The sequence below is a fragment of the Pithys albifrons genome, chromosome 7 (assembly GCF_047495875.1).
Source record: "Pithys albifrons albifrons isolate INPA30051 chromosome 7, PitAlb_v1, whole genome shotgun sequence".
NCBI lineage: Eukaryota > Metazoa > Chordata > Aves > Passeriformes > Thamnophilidae > Pithys > Pithys albifrons.
Window position 1 is genome coordinate 7,473,263 of NC_092464.1, and position 19,827 is coordinate 7,493,089.

Sequence of the window (19,827 nt, forward strand, 5' to 3'; positions counted from 1 at the left end):
ACTCAAATCACTCTATGATTCTACAACCTGAAATGAGTAACAATATGTCATGGTAAAGCTTATTTTGGTTCAAACAAAAGAATACTTCAATCACTGTTCATGTGACAATACTAATGAGAATTAACTTGTAGATCTTACTAAGCAGGCAAATATTTGTTCTTAAACTGCTGGACCTGCAAAAATCTGAACACACATACAGGTCCCATGGCAGCTCATGAACCTAAACAGATTTACCAAAGCAGTACTGACATAATTTATGATGTACAAAGGTGTTCCAGAAGAATTACACATAGTAAACCACAGCCAATCATGATAATTTTAAGATACTGCAGCTGCTTTGCAGAACTTGGAAAATACAATTGTAGAACACTGACATTGCCTTTCTGATGTCATTAACAAGCTGTAAGAACAATCTGATCCACATGCTCCAAGACACAAAGGATCTGGCTTTAGGTGACCAAAATCCAAACTCCTCTGGGAACAGAGTAATTCATGGCAGACAATTTGCAGTGCTAAACTGTTACCAATCCTGTAACTTCAGTCACTATGGTCCTTTAAAAACAACACTTGGCATCAGCAGCAGGGAAAGGGCTACAAATCTCTAGAGAAACTCCCAAAATAACAAGAGGGAAATTCATGGAAAACTACAATCATCCATGGCCCCCATTGCTAAACTGCTACAGCATGTCTGAAACATGCCAGGAACTGCCCAAAACTACCAAACTGACCTAAGCACATGCAAGTGCCTTCTTGATGATACATATATCACTATTCCTCTAGTCTTTCTCTAGCACATTCTGTACTGGAGTTCTCTAAGAGAGAGACACCCATAAAAAAAGTAGAAATGTTATTTTGGAAGAATACTTCCTGCAGTACTTCCTTCCTCAGTTGCAGGACAAAAGCAACTACAGGAAAAAACCCACAGTAAGATAAAATCAGAAACCACACCAAAGAGCAGCCAGGTAGTCACTCCCAAGCTGCAGTAAAGGGAGATGAGGAGAAGCCAAGTGCCTTGTGTGTGCTAAAGAACCATAAAAAAATTCAAAGAGTTGGGAGAAGAACCAAATTCCAGAGCTGCTCATTTAGTTTCATGTTACAAACTTGTCCTTGAAAAACAGGCAAATACAGGGGACTCTGCCCAGAAATCGTATAAATCATGATAGATGATATTCTCTTAGTGCATTTTTCCCTGGCTTTTAAGAATTAGTAGCTCTTCCAATAATGAAAAAGGATGAAGGGAGCTTTTAAGGCATTGAGGAAGTGCAAATCCTGCACTCTAGAAAACAAAGGCATCACTCCATGCTCTGTTCTGCGAGGTTGAGACATATGTGAAGCCAACACCATCCCTACATTCAGGAGTCTGTCATTTAAACCATTTCTCTCCATTTTTGTCCACAAAGAAGTAAAACCAGATGAAAAACTCTTATGGCCAAATGGGCACAATCCTACACAGTTTATGAAATTAGCTGTATATTAGGCTGTTAATGCTCATTTTAATTATATGGAACAACAAAAGAAAGTATCATTTTAGCCAAATTAGTTTTCAATTTGAGGCAGCACAAATATACAACATACCACTAAAAACATGGAAAAGTTTCAACAAGATGAGAAGCATATTGATGCTAAGAGGTGAAGATACATTCAAAATGTGGACAAACCCTTTTAAAACATGTATAAACCTTTTAAATGTTCCCCAACTTTCCCCTCAATTTATTTCTTTCTGGTCTAGCTTGGGAAGCTTGAGGCTGGAATCAAGTCTTGAGCAAAGAATTAAAACCAGTAGATGGAAAGGGCTTTAAGAAAGTTTGAGTGAGACATTTAATATGCAAGCCTTGTAACAACGTCCCAACTTGGAAGCATCTCCAACAGCCTGATCCTCTGGTGACAGAACTCAAGGGAAACTGTATTAAAAAAACCATCAAGGCTGTTACCATGTGAAAAGGGCTCAAAGGAGAGTGCAGCGTCAAAGCAGCAGAACACTTTGAGTGTGGAACAAGGCAAGACACTTCGGATTAGCCTCTGCAAGGCAACAACTCCTCCAGTTCTCACAGGGATAGCACACCAAACACTGCCTGCAGAAACCCAGCAGGAGCTGCAAACAGCTGCCTCGTACGGAGAGGAGACACTGCCCTGATTAACTAACTAAATAAAAATGGATGGGTGGGAGAAGATTACAGCAATTTTTCAGCTGCCTGCAAGAGTCTTGGTCCTGAAGAAAAACTTGAGTATTATTGGTAAAAAAGAAAAGCTGCGAAGTAGATAAACATGTAAATAGCTATACAGAATTTCAAGGCAAACAGAAATCCCCACTTTATAAAACAGAAACAGAGTAACGGACAATTTTGCAATGACTGCTTTAGACTTTTCATTACTATCATGTTTCTCCTATCCAGTCTTTAGGCAGATAGGTTTCCACCAACATTGTTTTCTTTGACTTTGTTGTCCTTGACAAACCCTCCCAGACCTGGAAACTGCTTCTCCACCTTATCAGAAGAAAAAGCTGGCTGGGAAAGTTGCCATTGCACTCCTTTCTTGTGCACAGTTTGTTCAAAAGTAGTTCAAACACAATAGCTACTTCCTTAAAGTCACTTTTTGAATTGAGCTACTTACATACTGGGGGAGAAAAAGCACCTCACCTTATTTGGGACTCTGTAGCATACAGAGGAGCTGTGGTTAGACAGTGTAAGACAGAAAAGCAGTAAATTTTATTTGTCGTCAGCTGACAACCTAACTCAATATATGTAAAATAAACACAAAAATTATAAAGCAATACTTAAATAACACCTGAAAATATTTCAGAAACCACTCTTGTTAAAAGGTGAGTGAATGTAAGCCTTAAAAGCCTCCACATTTAAAATGGTAATGCCAGTAAAGTTCACATTGCCAAATATCAAAAAGGAGCACAGTTTAAAAAGCATAAGACTGATGCCAGAAATACAAGAGAAAGCTGAAAACTCTGCTTGCCCACACATAATTTTTTTTCAGAAAAAATTCCGATTTCTGTCCAATCGATTTTCTTCGTATAGTTTATTTTACCAAGTCTCCATTTCATACTATCTTTGCATCTTACCCCATATATATCTAGAAACATGTTAAAAATTAAAGTAACTGTAGAAACACCTTATCAATAAAAGTCTATCTTCATAAAGCTGACAAGACAGTTTCCTTTATTATGTTGACTTGTATATACTTATGAATTATATGAAAATTCAGTTAAGTTTTGGATCAAGCAAGTCACTGGCACTTTTCTCTCCCCTGTTTATATTTTGAAGAGTTTTTTTCTTTCAAAACTTGAATCAAAATTACTCCAAATCCTCATGAAACCCTATTAAACAGGTGGAAGGAACTGCCATGTCTGGGTGTTGAGGCTCTTTACGTTACATACTGTACAAGCTCCAGGGATAATTAGGTGAATTATTAAGAGTCATCCTGAGAAAAGCTCTGGCACCATGCTTGTCACTGGGATCACTAGTTCTTCCTTATGACCTCTAAACTGAGAAAGAGTACTGGGAAAATCCATGACTCTGCCTTACTGAGATAAGCGGACAAGCAGGGAGGTGAACTGAGGCACCTGCACCACCTGAGTGGGCAGAGCACACCCACCACCACAAACCTGGCTGTATATTCCAGCTTTTCTTTGGCCATTGTCATAAACCAGCATGATGCCCAGGACTTCATACACCTCACACACAGAGAGTGTGCACTCATGAAGAGCAAAGAATGGCAAACCCAAGACTTTGAAAGAAAGTCAAAGAACACACCTCTGTCCAGACACCTGAAATGAGCTGGTCAGATGTCTTTGCCAGACCTTCAAAATGAGTGAGTCAAAAGAAAGAGATGAAGAAGAAAGATGTGCTAAGCAGGGTATTTTGTGAGACATTCACAGATACTGAGATCTCCACAATGTTGTATTTTAAACCTTCAGCAAACAAGGCCTAAGAAGAAAACCAAAATGAATTAACGTAACTACTTTGGAGCAGGTCAGTGAAACATGTCCACACAAGCTTTACTAATGCAATCACAAGTTCAGTGAAGCCAAATGGGCATCTCAACTGGTAAACAGAGTAATAAGAAACACTGTCACATCCAGTTAAAACAGATTTGCAAACAATAGGCAGCTTAACTAATGAGAAACATGAATGTTGCTTACAAATTAAAGAGACCCTCAAGGTAAGAACAGCCACAAAAAATGCTTGCAAATTAAAATACCTCAACCAATGGACTATACTACCAAAACTTTGGTACACTTCAAAAACTCACTTTTACATGAACAGAAGGAAAAGAAAACATGCTTTCCCAGCTAAGGAAAGATGTCAGTGCTGCAGACCACATCACAAACCAGTCCCCCACGCCAGAAGGACTTCCAAGAAGGCAGAAATCCCCAACCAGCAAACAACAAAACCCAAAGCAAATTTGGTGGCAAGTAGAGGAAATAGCAAGCAGCTTGGTTTTATTTAAACTATTTTTCTGTATGTCCTGAGCACATACTTGCATCTGCGTTGCCAACCGTATTCAGAACATCTAAACAGAACTTTTCTTTTAAAATGCAGTAAGATCACACTAGGAGTAATCCCAAATGCAAAGCACAAGACATTGTAAACACAAAAACATGCATTAAATTCATTACTATACCTTTCATTCAAAACTTTTAAAACATATTTCACACAAAGAAAATACCTTGTCCTGAGCCTTTCCATTATCACACAGGATAATCAGAATCTTATACCTGTTTTCTGCCTTCTTTATCTTAGACACAAGTTAAAAAGCAGTGGGAAAATTATTACCAAGCACTACAGCCTGGACACAAGCAAACTTGGGCTCAAGATCAGCTCTACACAAACTTTTTGAGCAATCCCTACATTGCTGCTCTGTGGTCAGGAACAGAGAACTACAGAAGAGTTTGCTCCTATTTTGGGGGAAAAAGCAAACAATTCCCTGGCGTAATCGTGGGATAACAAAGTCCCATTCCATCTAGCTATTCCTCACAGTTGTGCCTTTGCTCTGCTCTCCCTGAGGATATCACAAGAAGGATAATAGAGAATAACCCAATCAGTGTCATTTTTCACTGGCTGACTGCTGTACCACACAAAGAAAGGTTCTCAATGGTTTCAGCAAAGGTTGAATAGAAAATACGCAGAATGGCACTCGATTCAAAGTTCTCTCCACTCTCTGCTTTGCACTGAAACATGTGCAACAGGGGGACCTTAAAATTACTTGCAGAATTTGAAAAGATCAGTAGCGAAGCTACAGCTCAGCATGTGAAAAGACAGGGCCAAAATGGAAACTGCACCACCCCACTGGTGTGACATTCTTCAAAACCTCTCAGTTAAATATTCCCACTATAAACATCTATGCAAAACTTAAAAGGTATTGATGACATAAAGGTGAGGCAGCTTCACCCTGAGGCACAGGGGAGGAGCAAGAACCACAGAGAAAGAAATGAAACTGAAATAATGAAAACAGGATGAAATTCAATAGAGCAAAGCACAGACTTGAACACCTCAGCAAGGACTTCTGTTAGAAACCAGAATATTGCAATGAAAATGACTGTTGATAAGAATGAGCTGATCACAAAATGACTACAACCACTGTCATCAGTCAAAAAACAAGAGGACAAAGACTTTTCAGCAGTGAGATAAAAAAAAGTATTCTAATTTGGATGTTCTTTCAATTCTTATTGTAGTTTTTTATACATAGACACACACATACAAATGTTTTAAAATTTTCAAGCTCATCTAGAGCTTAATACTGTCAGGTTTATTCATTCTGAATAGTCTTTTATTTTGAAAGTAGGAACACAGAAATCAATTAAATTATTCAAAACAAAGCATTTATTCGGTATGAGTAGAAGGTGCAAGGAAAGCTGTATCTAGGTATCTAAGATTGATTTAAAGCAGCTTTTTAGTCCACACAATGGAGAACATCTACTGGTAACTCCTGCAGAATGTTTTTGTGCCAATATAATGCATGAAAACCAAGAAGACTCAACTGAAAAAAGGCCTAAACGTGACCATGGGGAAAACAGCAAAAAATACACCAATTTGTTGATAGTATGGCTGATTTGATATAAAAAAATTATAAAATCATTTTTAAAACCCTATCAGACATGACTAAATATGACAAAACAATATAGCTACATGTGGTAAAAACAGTGTGAAATGCATCTTCAGCATTTCGAAATGGTATCAGGATGTGACACCAGAAGGAGTCCATCCTTTGCAAAGCTACCTACTTAGCCAGAGACACTATAATTTCAAATTAAAAGATTAATTATTTATATATATGTATTTCTATCAGTATTTAAAGTAACAACTAAAGCTTTATAGAAGAAACTAGTTTTTCTACACTAACCTGCTTTTTGAAACCGGTATGGAAGCAATTTGGAAATTTTTTACTGTATTTGAGTCATGCAATTAATATAAACTGGCATAATAAATATTTCCTCTATCTAGCAGAGCATTTCCTAATTTGAATTCAACTTTGGTTTTGTCTCTAATTTGTTTTGGTCAGTCTGGTACTTCTTACCCTCCAGTTACCTCAAAACTAATTAACAACATATTCCAGGCAAATCCATAAGCCTTTTTAAAAAATTGCAACAGTAGATTTTACCATAAAGATCTGTCCAAAGAAATCTTATTTTAAGTGTGTATTTTCCTACAGGCTTGAACATTCAAGTGTTTTTACTCACTTCTGTGCTCCCTGAGACAACAGCTTTGTCCACGTTCACCGACAGCTGCTCTTCCGTCTGGCAGACTCCCACTGACCACTCCGCACAGCGGTGATGAGCCCAGCAGTGACCTAAGGCACCAGGGAAGCAAAAGAACTTTGGTTGCACCTCCTCTAAGTATGGAACTCAGTTCCAGGAGTAAATACTTGCCAGATAAAACAGATAGTCTCTTCCTCCTTTTTTCTTGTTGCAACATTCAGTGCTTATAGAATCACAGAATCATAGAATCGATTCGGTTGGAAAAGACCTCCAAGATCATCAAGTCCAACCCTTGGTCCAACTTCAGTCCCTTTACCAGATCACGGCACTCAGGGCCACATCCAATATCAGTTTAAAAACCTCCAGGGATGGTGAATCCACCACCTCTCTGGGCAGCCCATTCCAATGCCTGATTACTCTCTCTGGAAAGAATTTTTTTCTGATCTCCAACTTCAATTTGCCCTGGCAGAGCTTGAGCCCGTGCCCCCTTGTCCTATTGCTGAGTGCCTGGGAGAAGAGACCAACTCCCACCTGGCTAGAACTTCCCTTCAGGTATGTTATCATAAACTGAATATACTGCAGTTACTATCAGACACTGAATATTCTGCAATTTTGTTTTATACAAAACACCTGCATATGTGTTTCTAATTTTCAGCTGCCTGATCATGTAACCACAGCATTGGACTGTACAGGATTCTATGACTTTATGATTCTGCATTCAGTGTTTGTGTGACACATACACACAGAGTCACACCTGATCTTGTATTTCACCATAGATAACATCTGCCTGTGGTCCTACTCTTCACTTATGATTCCCAAGGGCTGGACACAGGTCTGTACGTTCATGTAGAACATGCTCAAGTGTTTAAAAGCTCAAAATACAGAATGTACAGAAACACCATATAAATGACTGAGAAACCTGTGTCAATAGAACAAACGTCACAGAGATATAATTAGAAATGGTTACCTATGCAACCAAAAATTCAGGATTTGCAGAATTCAACAGGTAACTCTTAAAAGAAGTTTCTAATTCAGTTCTGGGAAAAACAGTGTAAATGATGCATACTTCCAGAGGAATTCTGTGACAGCTTTATGTAAGACCAGAAATGATGCTTTATATTAGCTATTCAACATAGGTATTCAGTCAACTTAATCATTCAAGCAATCAAAAAAAACCCCACTAAAATCTCTGTACAGGCTTGGGAAGAGTCACCTACAAATAACAGCAACTTTAAAAATGCAGACTGATGATTTCCCCCCCCCCCAACCATCCACACCCTCTGTGGTGTAACTATTTAAATAAAACCATTAAATTATATTTTTCCCTTAATTAGACTCAAAATAAGTTTCCACACTCACAAAAGAATGACATTTATATTATTGTACAAATATATTCCCATTTTTTGAGGCAAAATATGTGACTGGACTGATGGCATCAAAGCATTTGGAAATAGATGCTTTCTGGAAAAGTAATTAATGACTGAATTAATAGAAGTTACATTAAAATGAAAGAGCAGATGATAAACCAGTTAGTTTTCTGACTATTGCTCTAGCAATGTTGCTCTTTTAAATCCACTGTTTCCAGTAACTCTGCATTTGCAGGAGGAGATTAGGTAGGTAAGGATTAAGACTTTTGAGAAATTTATTAAGCTGTGCCTCAATTCTTCTTCCTTCTCTCCCCAAAACAGAACTATGCTAGTGCCTGAACACGAGTTCAGCAGCAGATTACAAGTATTTCCCCAGGCAAAGCTGAGGATTCTATCCAGTACTTGAAGAGGAGTCTATAAAAAACTACCACCTGACATGGGCAAAAGCGATCAAAGCACCATCAAACACTTGAGAAGCTCAAAAGCACAGAAAATCAACATCTCTAAAACTTCACTGTCATTAAAGCTACTGTAGAGGGGTAAAAAGGATCTTACCTGTTGGCTCAAATAAGGCTTGAACATCAATATCATCTGGTAAGCCAACTAAACTGAGTTCATCCCAGACTTTGACAACCTGATCGTCAGAAGCAGTTTGGGTGCTTACGCTTGCACATGATGTTATACTCGATCGAGATCTGCATCAGGGAGCGGAAAAACACACTTAGAAGAGACCACATTCTTTGTTCAATTAGTCAGATACTCACAAATGATCCCAAACTCAGGGAAAGTCAACAAAAATTTTTCCCAATGTGATAAAACAGAATCAACATGAACAAAAGTCTTTCTTCCTCATACTTTAGCCCAACATTTTTTCCAATAATAGTTTTCAGTTGAAACTGCTATTCAGTAAACAAGCCTGCTCTCTTCCAGTTCTTCAGGACACACATGCTTCTTTTTTGAAGTGTGACTCTGTTTGGTATTAAAACTTGCCCAACTCTTAGAATGGAGAATTAGGTAACGGCAATCAGTCTGTGTTACTCTGGGGAAGAGATGCAGAAGGAAGAAAAGAGAGTGGTGTAAGTGGTAAGCACCAGCTGCAGTTTTCATAGGGCCTTGTCCCTCCAACAGCTGGCCCAGGGTACAGCACTGACAGTATCCTCAAAGGAGACTGACAGAGGTGAGATGCCTATAGAAAATAGAGCAACTATGTGAGGAGGGCAGAAAAAAGACCAGGACTTAAAAAGCTGTTTGGAAATAAACATCTTTATACAATGTTAAAAAAAATAACAGAGGGGTTGGAAAATAAAAAATGCAGTGATATAAGACGACTATACTGTGCTGCTGACATGGGAGGGTCTAGTTTAAAATCTTCCTAATTTGTTTCCCAAATTCTATTCCCAACAGAAAACAATTAATACAACTCAGATGACTCCATTAAAAAAATACAGAAGCGATGACTCCACCTTTATCTCCAGCAGGCAAAAAATTATCTTGGACATCCAAGGATGTGCAATAGGCTTACTGATAAGAGACCTGATAATTGATGCTTCAACAATTGATAGGAAAGGTGGTGATGCATTTTCTATTAATATTCTTTGAAATTCATTATTCTCCCCTATTAATAACTCAAATGAATGCACTTGCCAATAGATCCAGTAAGCACTGAAATAACTGCAAGAGCCTTGCCTTCCTGAAAACCATGAATGTTTTACTTCAGTAATTACGTTCACAAATACAGGAAAAAAACCCTTAGTTTATGGACAAAAGAGTAACAATCTCTCCTGCACCACCCACAAAACCTTGAAAGTTTTCCGTTATCACATGGTATCTTCATGACCTGCATCATGACAGAAGCTAAACATCAAAAAAAAACCAGTCCAAAACCTATTAATTCTGACACTATCAACATTAAGACTCTCCTTAACAAAGCATTACATTAATCCATTCCGCCTGACAAAGGTGGTTCCTGAACACTGCTCATGTCCAGTGGGATCACAGAATGGTTTGGGTTGGAAGGGATCCAGTTCCAAACCTCCGGCCATGGGCTGGGACACCTTCCACTAGACTAGGTTGCTCAGAACCTCATCCAACTCACACCTGAACACTTCCAGGGATGGAGCATCCACAGCTTCTCCTGGCAACCCATGCCAGGGCCTCAGCACTCTTGACAGTGGAGCCTTCTCTGACATTCACACACAGACTCTTCTGAGTTGGAAGGGACCCACAAGGATAATCGAGTCCAACTCTTAAGTCAACGGCCCATACAGGGGATTCAACCCATGACCTTGGCATTATTACAATCAAGTTTTAACCAACTGAGCTAATCTCACAACACTGGAGTTCAAAGAATCTTTAAAAAGCCATGATGAGGCATTTTTCTGTGTATGAAAGTTTTCTCACAAGGTCAAACCAATTAATTTAAAGAACATCCCAAATTACCTGCAAACCCATCCTGAACAGAAACTCTTTTCACCCCATCCTGATCCTTCATAGGCAGACCTTTATAAAGTAAAATTTCTCATGCCTATAGAATGCAGGAACTCTCTGAGGGGTTCAGGTTACCTCTTTCAGCTTTAAGAAAACCCATTTTTCTGTATCGGCATTAGACAATGTGCACTTCTACCCCCCAGACATGATGACACGAGCGTACACAGTGCACCGGAGCCACATCTGCGGGTGTGAAACACCCCGCACAGCCCCTCCGGCCGCCAGCACTGCCCGCGCGCCGAGCACTAACACAGACACGCTGCGTTTGGCAGAGCCGCCGCCTCCTTCATTGTTTCCCTCCCCCGGTCGGGCTCCGCGCCCGCAGCCAACCCCCGGCCCCGGTGGGGACCGCCCGCAGCTCCGCATCACCGCATCCATCACCACATCCATCACCGCCCCGCCCACGGCTCCGCATCGCTGGCCCGCATCGCTGCCCCGCATCACCGCCCCGCCATCACCGCATCCCATCACTGCCCCGCCCACGGCTCCACATCGCCGCCCCGCATCACTGCCCCGCATCACCGCATCCCATCACCGCCCCGCCCACGGCTTCGCATCCCTGCCTGGCATCACCGGCTCACCCTCAACCCCGCATCGCCGTACAGCATCAACCCCCCGAATCACTGCACCGCCACCCTCCCCTCAATCCTGCACCGCCAACGGCTCCGCATCACCGCTCCGCATCCACCGCAAGGCATCACCGCACAGCCCTGCCACGCCGCCTCACCATCCCGCACCGCCTCACTGCCCTCAAGCCCGCATCACCGCCCCGCACCACAGTCCCACATCGCTGCACCGCCCTCAACACGCACTTGCAGCCCCGCGCCCACAAACCAATCCCCAGCCTCCGGCACAGCCCACCTGCAGCTCTGCATCCCGCACGGCCCTCGGCTCCGCACCACCTGCGGCCCCGCATCACCGCACCGCTGCCCCCAGCCCCGCACCGCCCGCACCTCCCGCCCCCGCGATCCTGGGATCCACCAGGGAAAACTGTGCGAACAGACATGCCAGCGCGGCTCTGACCGGTCCCATCTAAATGCCATCGCCACACACACAGCACATTGCACAGACTCTCTGCGAAGATGGGTACGCCCCTGACACCTCCCAAAATTACTGAGCGGCCTCGGGGCACTGCCCTGCGATGGCCAGACCCGCCCACCTGGGAGAGCTGCCAGCGAACCCCACTGCTGGAGGGCAAGAACTACTGCTGTGTGCCTGCAACAGCACTGGCACCAGTGCCAGAGCCAGCTCTGGAGGGCAAGGAGGAAAACTCCGATCAGATGGGCAAAGGCTTCCCATTACTCCAGTCTGCACAATACATGAAGAGTCACAAGCCCAAGTCTTCTACACTCACGTGTACTTTAACTTCAGTCTCACAAGTAGACCTGTGCTTTGCAGTAACTATGTCTCTTTTCTGTGTTCTTCCAGAGTAGAGTCTCATTCGGAGGAAGAAACCAACCCATTTTTAAAAAGCAGAAGAGCCAGCTCTTCCTATACTGCTCGCGTGTTGGCTGATCTGGGGTTCTGCTTTTCGTTAGGTTTTTGTACGTCTTGCTTTTTCCTTCAAAAAATTTATTAATAACCTGCATTTCCACAAGTAGAAGTTATTTGCTTATTGCAAGTACAGAATCAGTAAAGATGCTTCCTGAACTTTGTGCAAAACAAGAATATTACCTATTTATTGTACAATGGACTTACTTCTTCTGTCCTCTCTGTTTGCGCGGCACTGAGTTTTGCCTTGGAGTTCTCTCACAAGCTCCATCGGTGCTGTCGCTGGCTTCACTCTTATTTAAAGGCTGGTTTTTCCATGGAATAACATATCCAGGAGTTGGACTGAATTGTTTTAAGTCTCCTTGTCCTAATGAGCTCCGTTCTCCACAGTAACAAAAGGCGCAGAGTTGTTCGCTGTAAAAGGGAAGATCATTACTTCTTTTCAGGGGGAAAACCACCAGAGGATACACCATCAAAGAGCAACTTTCACGCCAATTTAACCCTTTATAACAAAACAATAGGAGCTCCTAAGTGCTGTCAGGTATCAGAATTCAGCATTCAGAAACACTATTTCCAGCTAATTTACAGTTACATTAAAAGAACTCTTTTTGTTTTTTTCACTAAACTGCCTGATCAACAAAACAAACAAAAAATCCCCACATATAAGATTTAAATTGTTAAAACAATTTCAAAAATTCTGTGCCTCTAGATACTAAAAAGGATCAGAACATTGCAGGACACACAGAACTTTACTACACATACACCTTTCTGTAAGCACATGCAGCTTATATGTAACACAATGTGCAAATACTATACACCAAAAGGTTTAACAAAACATGGGGGAAAACAGAATAATGAGAAAATCATAGCAATCCCTAGGTCACACAAAGCAGGGCACACAATATACAAAAATCCAAACGTTTACTTTAATATTCAGAAACAAAATTATGTCAAAAGTTTTACTACAGAAATATTATATTTACAGAACTGTGACCGCTGCGATACCGTGTGCCATTTGCAATTATGTTTTAACATGCATAACATAGCGACAGGATTGAAATGACAGCTCTGACAGCACTCCTTGTGTCACATCATATGGAAGCTACTGAAAAATATTTCTATAATAAACATATCCACAAACTTAAAATGTGAACTTCTGCAAGCAATGCAGTTTGCATTAAAGGAAGGCCATTTAACACTTTTTTTTTATGCTTAAATGAGCAATTCTGTTTTCTTCGTATTTATGCCCCAAAGACTGCAAAAAGATGCCTCAGGGAATCAGGCACTTGGATAGAGGCTTGGCTATGCCTGGATTCAATTTAAATAGATTTCAGTGAAATCAAGGTGGCACATTTGGATTTGGGACACTCTGTGCTGTGTGAGTGAGAGGAGGGAAGTTAAGTGGGAGGAAGAGAAAACCTTAAGGTTAAACTTCTGCATAATATTTACCAAATTCTGGGGGGAAAAAATAAAGAGTGCCTATGCTTTTCAGCCTGGAGAGACAAGAACAGCAATAGAAAAAGGTGAAAGTGGAAAAGGAAAGAAAAAGATCAAAACAGAAAACCCTGAGAACCCAGCAAAGCCCCTGAGCCTTGGTTTAACATAATCTGGGGTGGATCTTTTTGCTCTCAACCATAGACAATAACAGGAAAAGAGAAAAAGAAGAAAGAAAATACAAATGGGTAAGTAAATGCCTCTGAACTGCTCTACTACTATGGTCCTGGTCATACCACACAGTCAAATGCTAAGGAAGGGAGCAGCACATCACGAACCCAAAAACAAGCCCAGAATGAAGCCAAATACTTTTACTTATGGTCTATCGGTAGGATTCCACTTTCCCTATTGCAGATGGACCTTTGGGGGCATGCAGGCTGGTGGGCAGGTAAGAAAAGTCCCATTCATGGTACCCAATTACACCCTCCCATGGTACTGTGAGGAAACATTCATCCTCATCTCGTGGAATTGGTCGCACTTCCCTCACTGATCTGCCTGAACACACGACCAGTGTGAGCCAGCACAACCCCCAGAGCTGATGGCAAATGTCTGACACGTTCCAGAAATCTTCAGAAAGAGATACTCGACAATAAAAAAAATGCAAAGAAAATATGGATAGAGTAAGAACAGTGGAAAATGAATAGTTACAGCTATCCAGTACATATGTCTTATTTTATAGCTGGTTTGCAGAGTCATAAAGCAACAAATACACTATTATTTGTCTGTCAGTGACTACAACCACTGGACTGCCAGTGAAACCTGATCTGGCCTTGTAGGCATTGCTCCTAAGCAGGGAAAGCAAAGCTATTTATGCTGGTTGAGACTAAAGAGACTTGTGAGGAGACTTAAGAGATTTAAACAGGCAGCATCATGGTATATAAATTACACTAGTTACAAACACAAGATTATCCACAGTGGAATAAATAATTATTCATACATCCTGTTAGGACAGACTATCACTGCTCATTAAAAGACGAGGATAATTACAAACAAATAAACAAAGCTCCTTAAAGTGGAGTCATTGCAAATATGCAATAATGTTAAGGTTTATAAGTGAGAAATACCAAACAGTAATTAAGAAAAAAACCCACACAAACTTTTCCAGTGGTATTATTATTTGAAAAGGCATACAGGAGTAAAGCTGATATGTCTGGAGTCTGCAAGGCAGCTCCAGCAGCACAACTTCCAGCAGTAGCTTTCTGCAGCAGAGTGGAGTGAAACAACAGGAGCAGCGAGTTTCACAGCTACTCTGCAGCGTGGTGCGGGCAGCTGTGAAGCTGACAAGAATCATATGGTCTGTGCTACTGCTCCTGCTCCAGCAAAGCTGGGGACTGCAGCTGAGGCGAGTGCTGGAGTGTTCATCACGGCAAGGGGGCTGCGGAAGTCCTTTGATAAAGGCTTGTGAACACACAGATGCAGGAGTTAAAGACAGGAGCAGCAGAGCATTCCCTGACCACTGCCAAGAGACCGTGGGGCTGAAACAGAGGGGAGGGATTACAAAAGGGGGGAAAAAGGGTTTCACACTTTTCAGGGAGGATGAGCAGTGGCTTCAAATATATCACACACGCAGATACCTACAAACAGTCAGTGGCAGTGAACCCCCTCCTAGCAGCTGGATGCTAGAGAGACCCTCCACCAGGAAAGCCACGTTCCTGTCTCTCCCTACATGCCACGTAGCTGGCTTGTCATGCAGTACTAAGTGGCCAGTTCCATCACGTTATCCTTTTAAGTTTAAGTGCTCAGTAAATATTTTAAGTACTGTCTGTATGGGCAGAAGGTAGAGATTTTTTTTTTCCTATCATCTGAGGACTGCAGCAAGTACTTACAAATCTACTTTCCATATGTCAATATGCAATTAGAGGATCTAAATCTGTGATGCAAGAAGAGCTCTCATACTGAAGATAGTGAAATTGAGATACTGGCAACTCTTAAGATCAAACCCTAGATCTGTTATCATAATTAGAATATTTTAAGAACAGGATAATTCAAAATGGGATAAAAAGCAAGAGACGACGTGTCACAAATCTTTTTATAAGCTACTAAGAAAAAAAGAAAGAAGCAGCTCACCAATACTCCATTTAAGATATATCTTAGCTGCTCCAAACTAAAATGTAAGTTCATCATTATCCGTAACTTCAACTTAATGTCTAAATTTTCCCACAACAAACACTACTTTTTTTATACAGGTTTAAAATTCCAGAGGTGGTTTATTACCAGGAGGTGCTTATATACCTCACCTCATCCCAAAGGATTTCATGGAACTCTATGCACACAAATTTTTATATGTAACACTGAGGGAAAATGATGTTCAGAGAGGACCAGACATACTGGGTTATGAGGATGCAGTAAGAGGTAGAAAGGCTAATTATGTCTCAAGCTAATGCCTTTTCCTACTGAGCCACCTGAGGAGATCCAGACTTGGATCTTGTTTGCAGGATGCCTTTTCTAACAAGAAACATGTCAATCTCAGCACTCTTGCTTTTGCAACCATTTTCTTCTACAAGTTCTTATTTCATTGAGTTGTCTGGTCAGTGCCTCTTCCTCACACAGAATTTACTCAATCCCTTGACAAGAACCTAAAGTGCTACAATCCTCTCCTGTCCACATTCTGACAAAGGAAAACAAAATGCCTGCAGCCAGTTAATCACTATTTCCTCTACTTGACCAATCACATACAATCATCAGAACTCATCCTAAAATACAGACTTTCCTGTTGAACAGAGTTCATTTCAACACATGCCGTATTGGGCAACTAGTTGCACAATATTAAATTACAATCAGAGGAGGAGAAACATATTCTGGTTTGCTTGCAAATATTCAGTCAAGAGAATTAAGGTAAAACAGAGAGTCTCCCAAACTTTTTTTTTTTCAACAGAATTAAGGCTGAGCATCAGGATTACCAACACTTGAAGCACAGCAAGTCCCCCCACTGTAGTCAGACTTCCAAGAGTAAGCAGAAGCCCCTCCTGGATGCTGGGAAAGGGCACTGGGGTGTCCTGTGTCAGTCAAGGCTCCTGGATAACAAGTGGATGTGCAGAACAGCTAAGCAAACACGTTTTGTTTATGCAGTGTCCTGTATCTCACAGGTGTACACTTTGAGTGCTGTGCAGCTGCTGGAAACCTTCAGATTTGTCCATGTGAGTCTGTGTGACCCTCAGCAGTATCAGACTGACCTCCCTCTCTCCTGCCTATTTTTCATATATGGGTAGAAGACATGAGTCTGCAGTGATATGGGGCACTGCCATGGGCCTGCAGCTCTGTGTATACACCTGGGGAAACAAATTTTCCTTCCTCATTTGCACAGGAATAACTTCCTTCCACATTTCCAGGATCCCCACAACAGCTGAATGCCAAGGAAGGCAGCAAGCAGCCTATGCTGAACATCATTACCAGTAAGACATCTGAAGTTATCCAACCTTTCAGTACTAAATGGTGGAGGCAGCAGACTAAAGGAAATCCTGCCTATTCTGCAGAGAGGTGTGAAAGGTCCCCTTCCTTCAGAGGAGCCTGCACAGGGGAATCCAAGCATCCCAGGGAGATGAAGGAAAGCTGTCAGCAACAGGAGAAACACAAATTCATGATTCAGCTTAAGAGATGATCACCTCTTAACTTTCCTGAAATCCCTCCCAGCTTACTGTGGGACTGGGATTACCAAAGAAGTTTTGCTGTGCATTCACCTTTCCAATTAATCACAATAAAACCAAGTCATTCTTGCTGTTCAAACAGGAAAAGATGGATATATCTGAGAAAACCTAAGGCATGGCAATTCCAGTAAGATCCACTAGCTATGCCATTGCCTCTACATTATATACTAAGTTGAGATGACCACTACTGCCACTGGCCACAGTAACAATGGCATCAAAGTTTTTAAAAAAAAGGCAACTTGGAAAGTATGAAGATCTATTTCATTCATACTTTGGATTGAAATAGAAGGTGAAAATGGTATCGTGATTTTTTTTCTACAAGCTTGTTTGCTTCTAAAGGAATTATGCAACAGTCTGGAAATGCCTTCAGGGTGTCTTTTTCACACACAATAGTTGTTACAGAAATTTAAAATGTTTTAACATCTATTTTTCACAATTAAAATTAAGTTCAGCACAATGAAGTGAAATACATGAGAGCAAAATAGAACTTCAGAGCATTGTTTGTACTGATTACCGAAGCAGACTGATGAGAATTGACCTTGAGAATTCTTCTCCCACCTAACCCTGTTAGTTCTAACATATGCTAAAAGGCTAAATTAAATGCTACAGGAGACCTACTATTTATTTAGCTCTGCCAAGTTGTGCTAATGTACAAAATACTTTGCCTCTGTTTTTATGTTGTGTTATTTCAAGAGTAAATTGTTTTAGTCCTTGGTGAAGATCCACCATTGCACCATTTATGTAAATTCAAATCAAGAGCCACAAGCTGCATTTTATGTGAAAAAAAAAGATCTGGCTTAAAACAACACCAGGGGTCTACATCAGTGTGAGTTCTAAAACATGTGAGATACTCACAGAGGTGAAGTTATTCTAAAACTCAGGGATTCAGATGAAGCTTTTCAGCTTCATCTAAACATGCTATAGATATCTGGACCTCAATAATGAAGATGCTTGAAAGGAAACAATTGAAGAAACCTCAATAGGTGATGTATAACAGCTTCACATTGATACAGGGTTAACAACCCAATAAATCACCTATCTGAATGAAGGGTACTAAGGATAGAGAAGGATGCAGAGGGCAACACAAAGAGATACCACAAAGAGAAGAAGCAGAAGTTCTCAGCTGCAAGCTATATTTAACAAAGTGTTCTCTTTCCAATAGGAAACTGAATCACAGAGTAACCTGAAATTGTGAAGTGGTTTGATGCAATTAGAGTTGCTTTAGAAAAGAATATTTAACTTATGCTGCACAATTCCTTTAAAAAAGGAGGCAGGAGGGAGTTCATGTGAACTTCAGGTGAAGAATTTTAAAAGTTTGCACAAAGCAATTAAACTGCATTAGGCAATAATTGCTTTCCAATTTCTTCAAACCAGCACAGTTGGAGTTCTACAGCCATGTAATCAACTTAATGATACTCTTCTCATTTGAAAGAAAGAAAACATTACCCTCCAAGCACCATCAAAACAACACATTGAACTGACATTTGGAAATTTAGAAAATATGCTCTTATTCACCATCAATATGTGTCAGTTTTTATTTAAACAAATGTTTAAAGCTCAGTTAGGGTTACACATACCCTAAATGCAGGAGGGGCTACCAGAATGCCAATGCTGAATAAAATGGATTTAGAGGTCTTCTCCAAGGCCACATAGATCATTCTTTAACATCCATCCGAACTGTCTTGTACTCTCAAATAACCATCCCATATAGAATGCAACTTTAAGTATAGCTGAAAGGTGATACTTGACACCATTTAACCTCTAACTGATAAAACTAGAAGAATGAAAAATTCTTTGATCTCCTACTTTGATATGCATTTGTGAACAGAAAGTACTGTCTGTTCAAGTGAAATTCCCTCTCTTGGGAAATCAACATAGATCATGGAATCATAGATTGCTTTGGATTAGACCTTACAGATCATCCAGTTCCAACACCTCCCACTAGAGCAGGTTGCTCAAACCTCATCCAACCTGGCCTTGAACTTCTCCATGGAGGGGCATCCACAATCACACCAAACCTACAGACACCTCATAGAGGTGCCAGCACCTCTTGGAGGCAACTCCATACAAACACTAAGTGGAGTCGTACTATCTGAATTACTAAGCTTTACCATATACCAAGTTGGCTTTCAACAGCAGTTTTTCAAGAAAGTTTCATCAAAGTAGGGTAAGCAGATGCACAGGGGATACTGAAGAGCAGGGCAGACACCATGCTGTCCATGACTCCCAGACCTTTCAGTTGAGGGCCTCCCTGTCAGCTGTGATTCCTACATATTCATTCTCAGTTTCCCTTTCATGAACTTGCCCAGTCTGTTCTTAACCTCACATAGATTTCCAGCAAACCACATCCTTTGGCAACAATTTCGGTGTCACTCTAGACAACTATGTGCTGTGTAAAGAATCACCTCCTTTTATTTTGCATCTAATCCTGAAAAGTTTCCTTTCATGACCCTCTTGCATTAAAACAAACTGAACAGTCAGGATACAGCCACCTATGATTTTGAAGCTTCTTATCTTTCTTCTTCAACATCTTTCACAGACTGGACAGTCCTCAATTGCTGAACGGGAAGCTACTTCAGATATTGAAACAATTCTTCTGTTGTTCTGCAAAACTTTAGTTTTATTATATTCATTTTTT

The 19,827-nt window shown here is 40.8% G+C and overlaps 1 protein-coding gene across 12 annotated transcripts in view; it reads right to left on the bottom strand.

Annotated features, from left to right (window-relative positions):
* Nucleotides 1-19,827, bottom strand: part of KMT2C (lysine methyltransferase 2C) — a 193,399-nt gene that overhangs the window by 105,148 nt on the left and 68,424 nt on the right. For all 12 annotated transcript variants that reach the window (XM_071560791.1, XM_071560795.1, XM_071560794.1 and 9 more), the window contains 3 exons: nt 12,259-12,465; nt 8,629-8,768; nt 6,689-6,798 (listed from right to left, as the gene is read on the bottom strand). In XM_071560791.1, the coding sequence (XP_071416892.1) occupies nt 6,689-6,798; nt 8,629-8,768; nt 12,259-12,465 (457 nt within the window). The remainder of the gene's footprint in view (nt 1-6,688; nt 6,799-8,628; nt 8,769-12,258; nt 12,466-19,827) is intronic.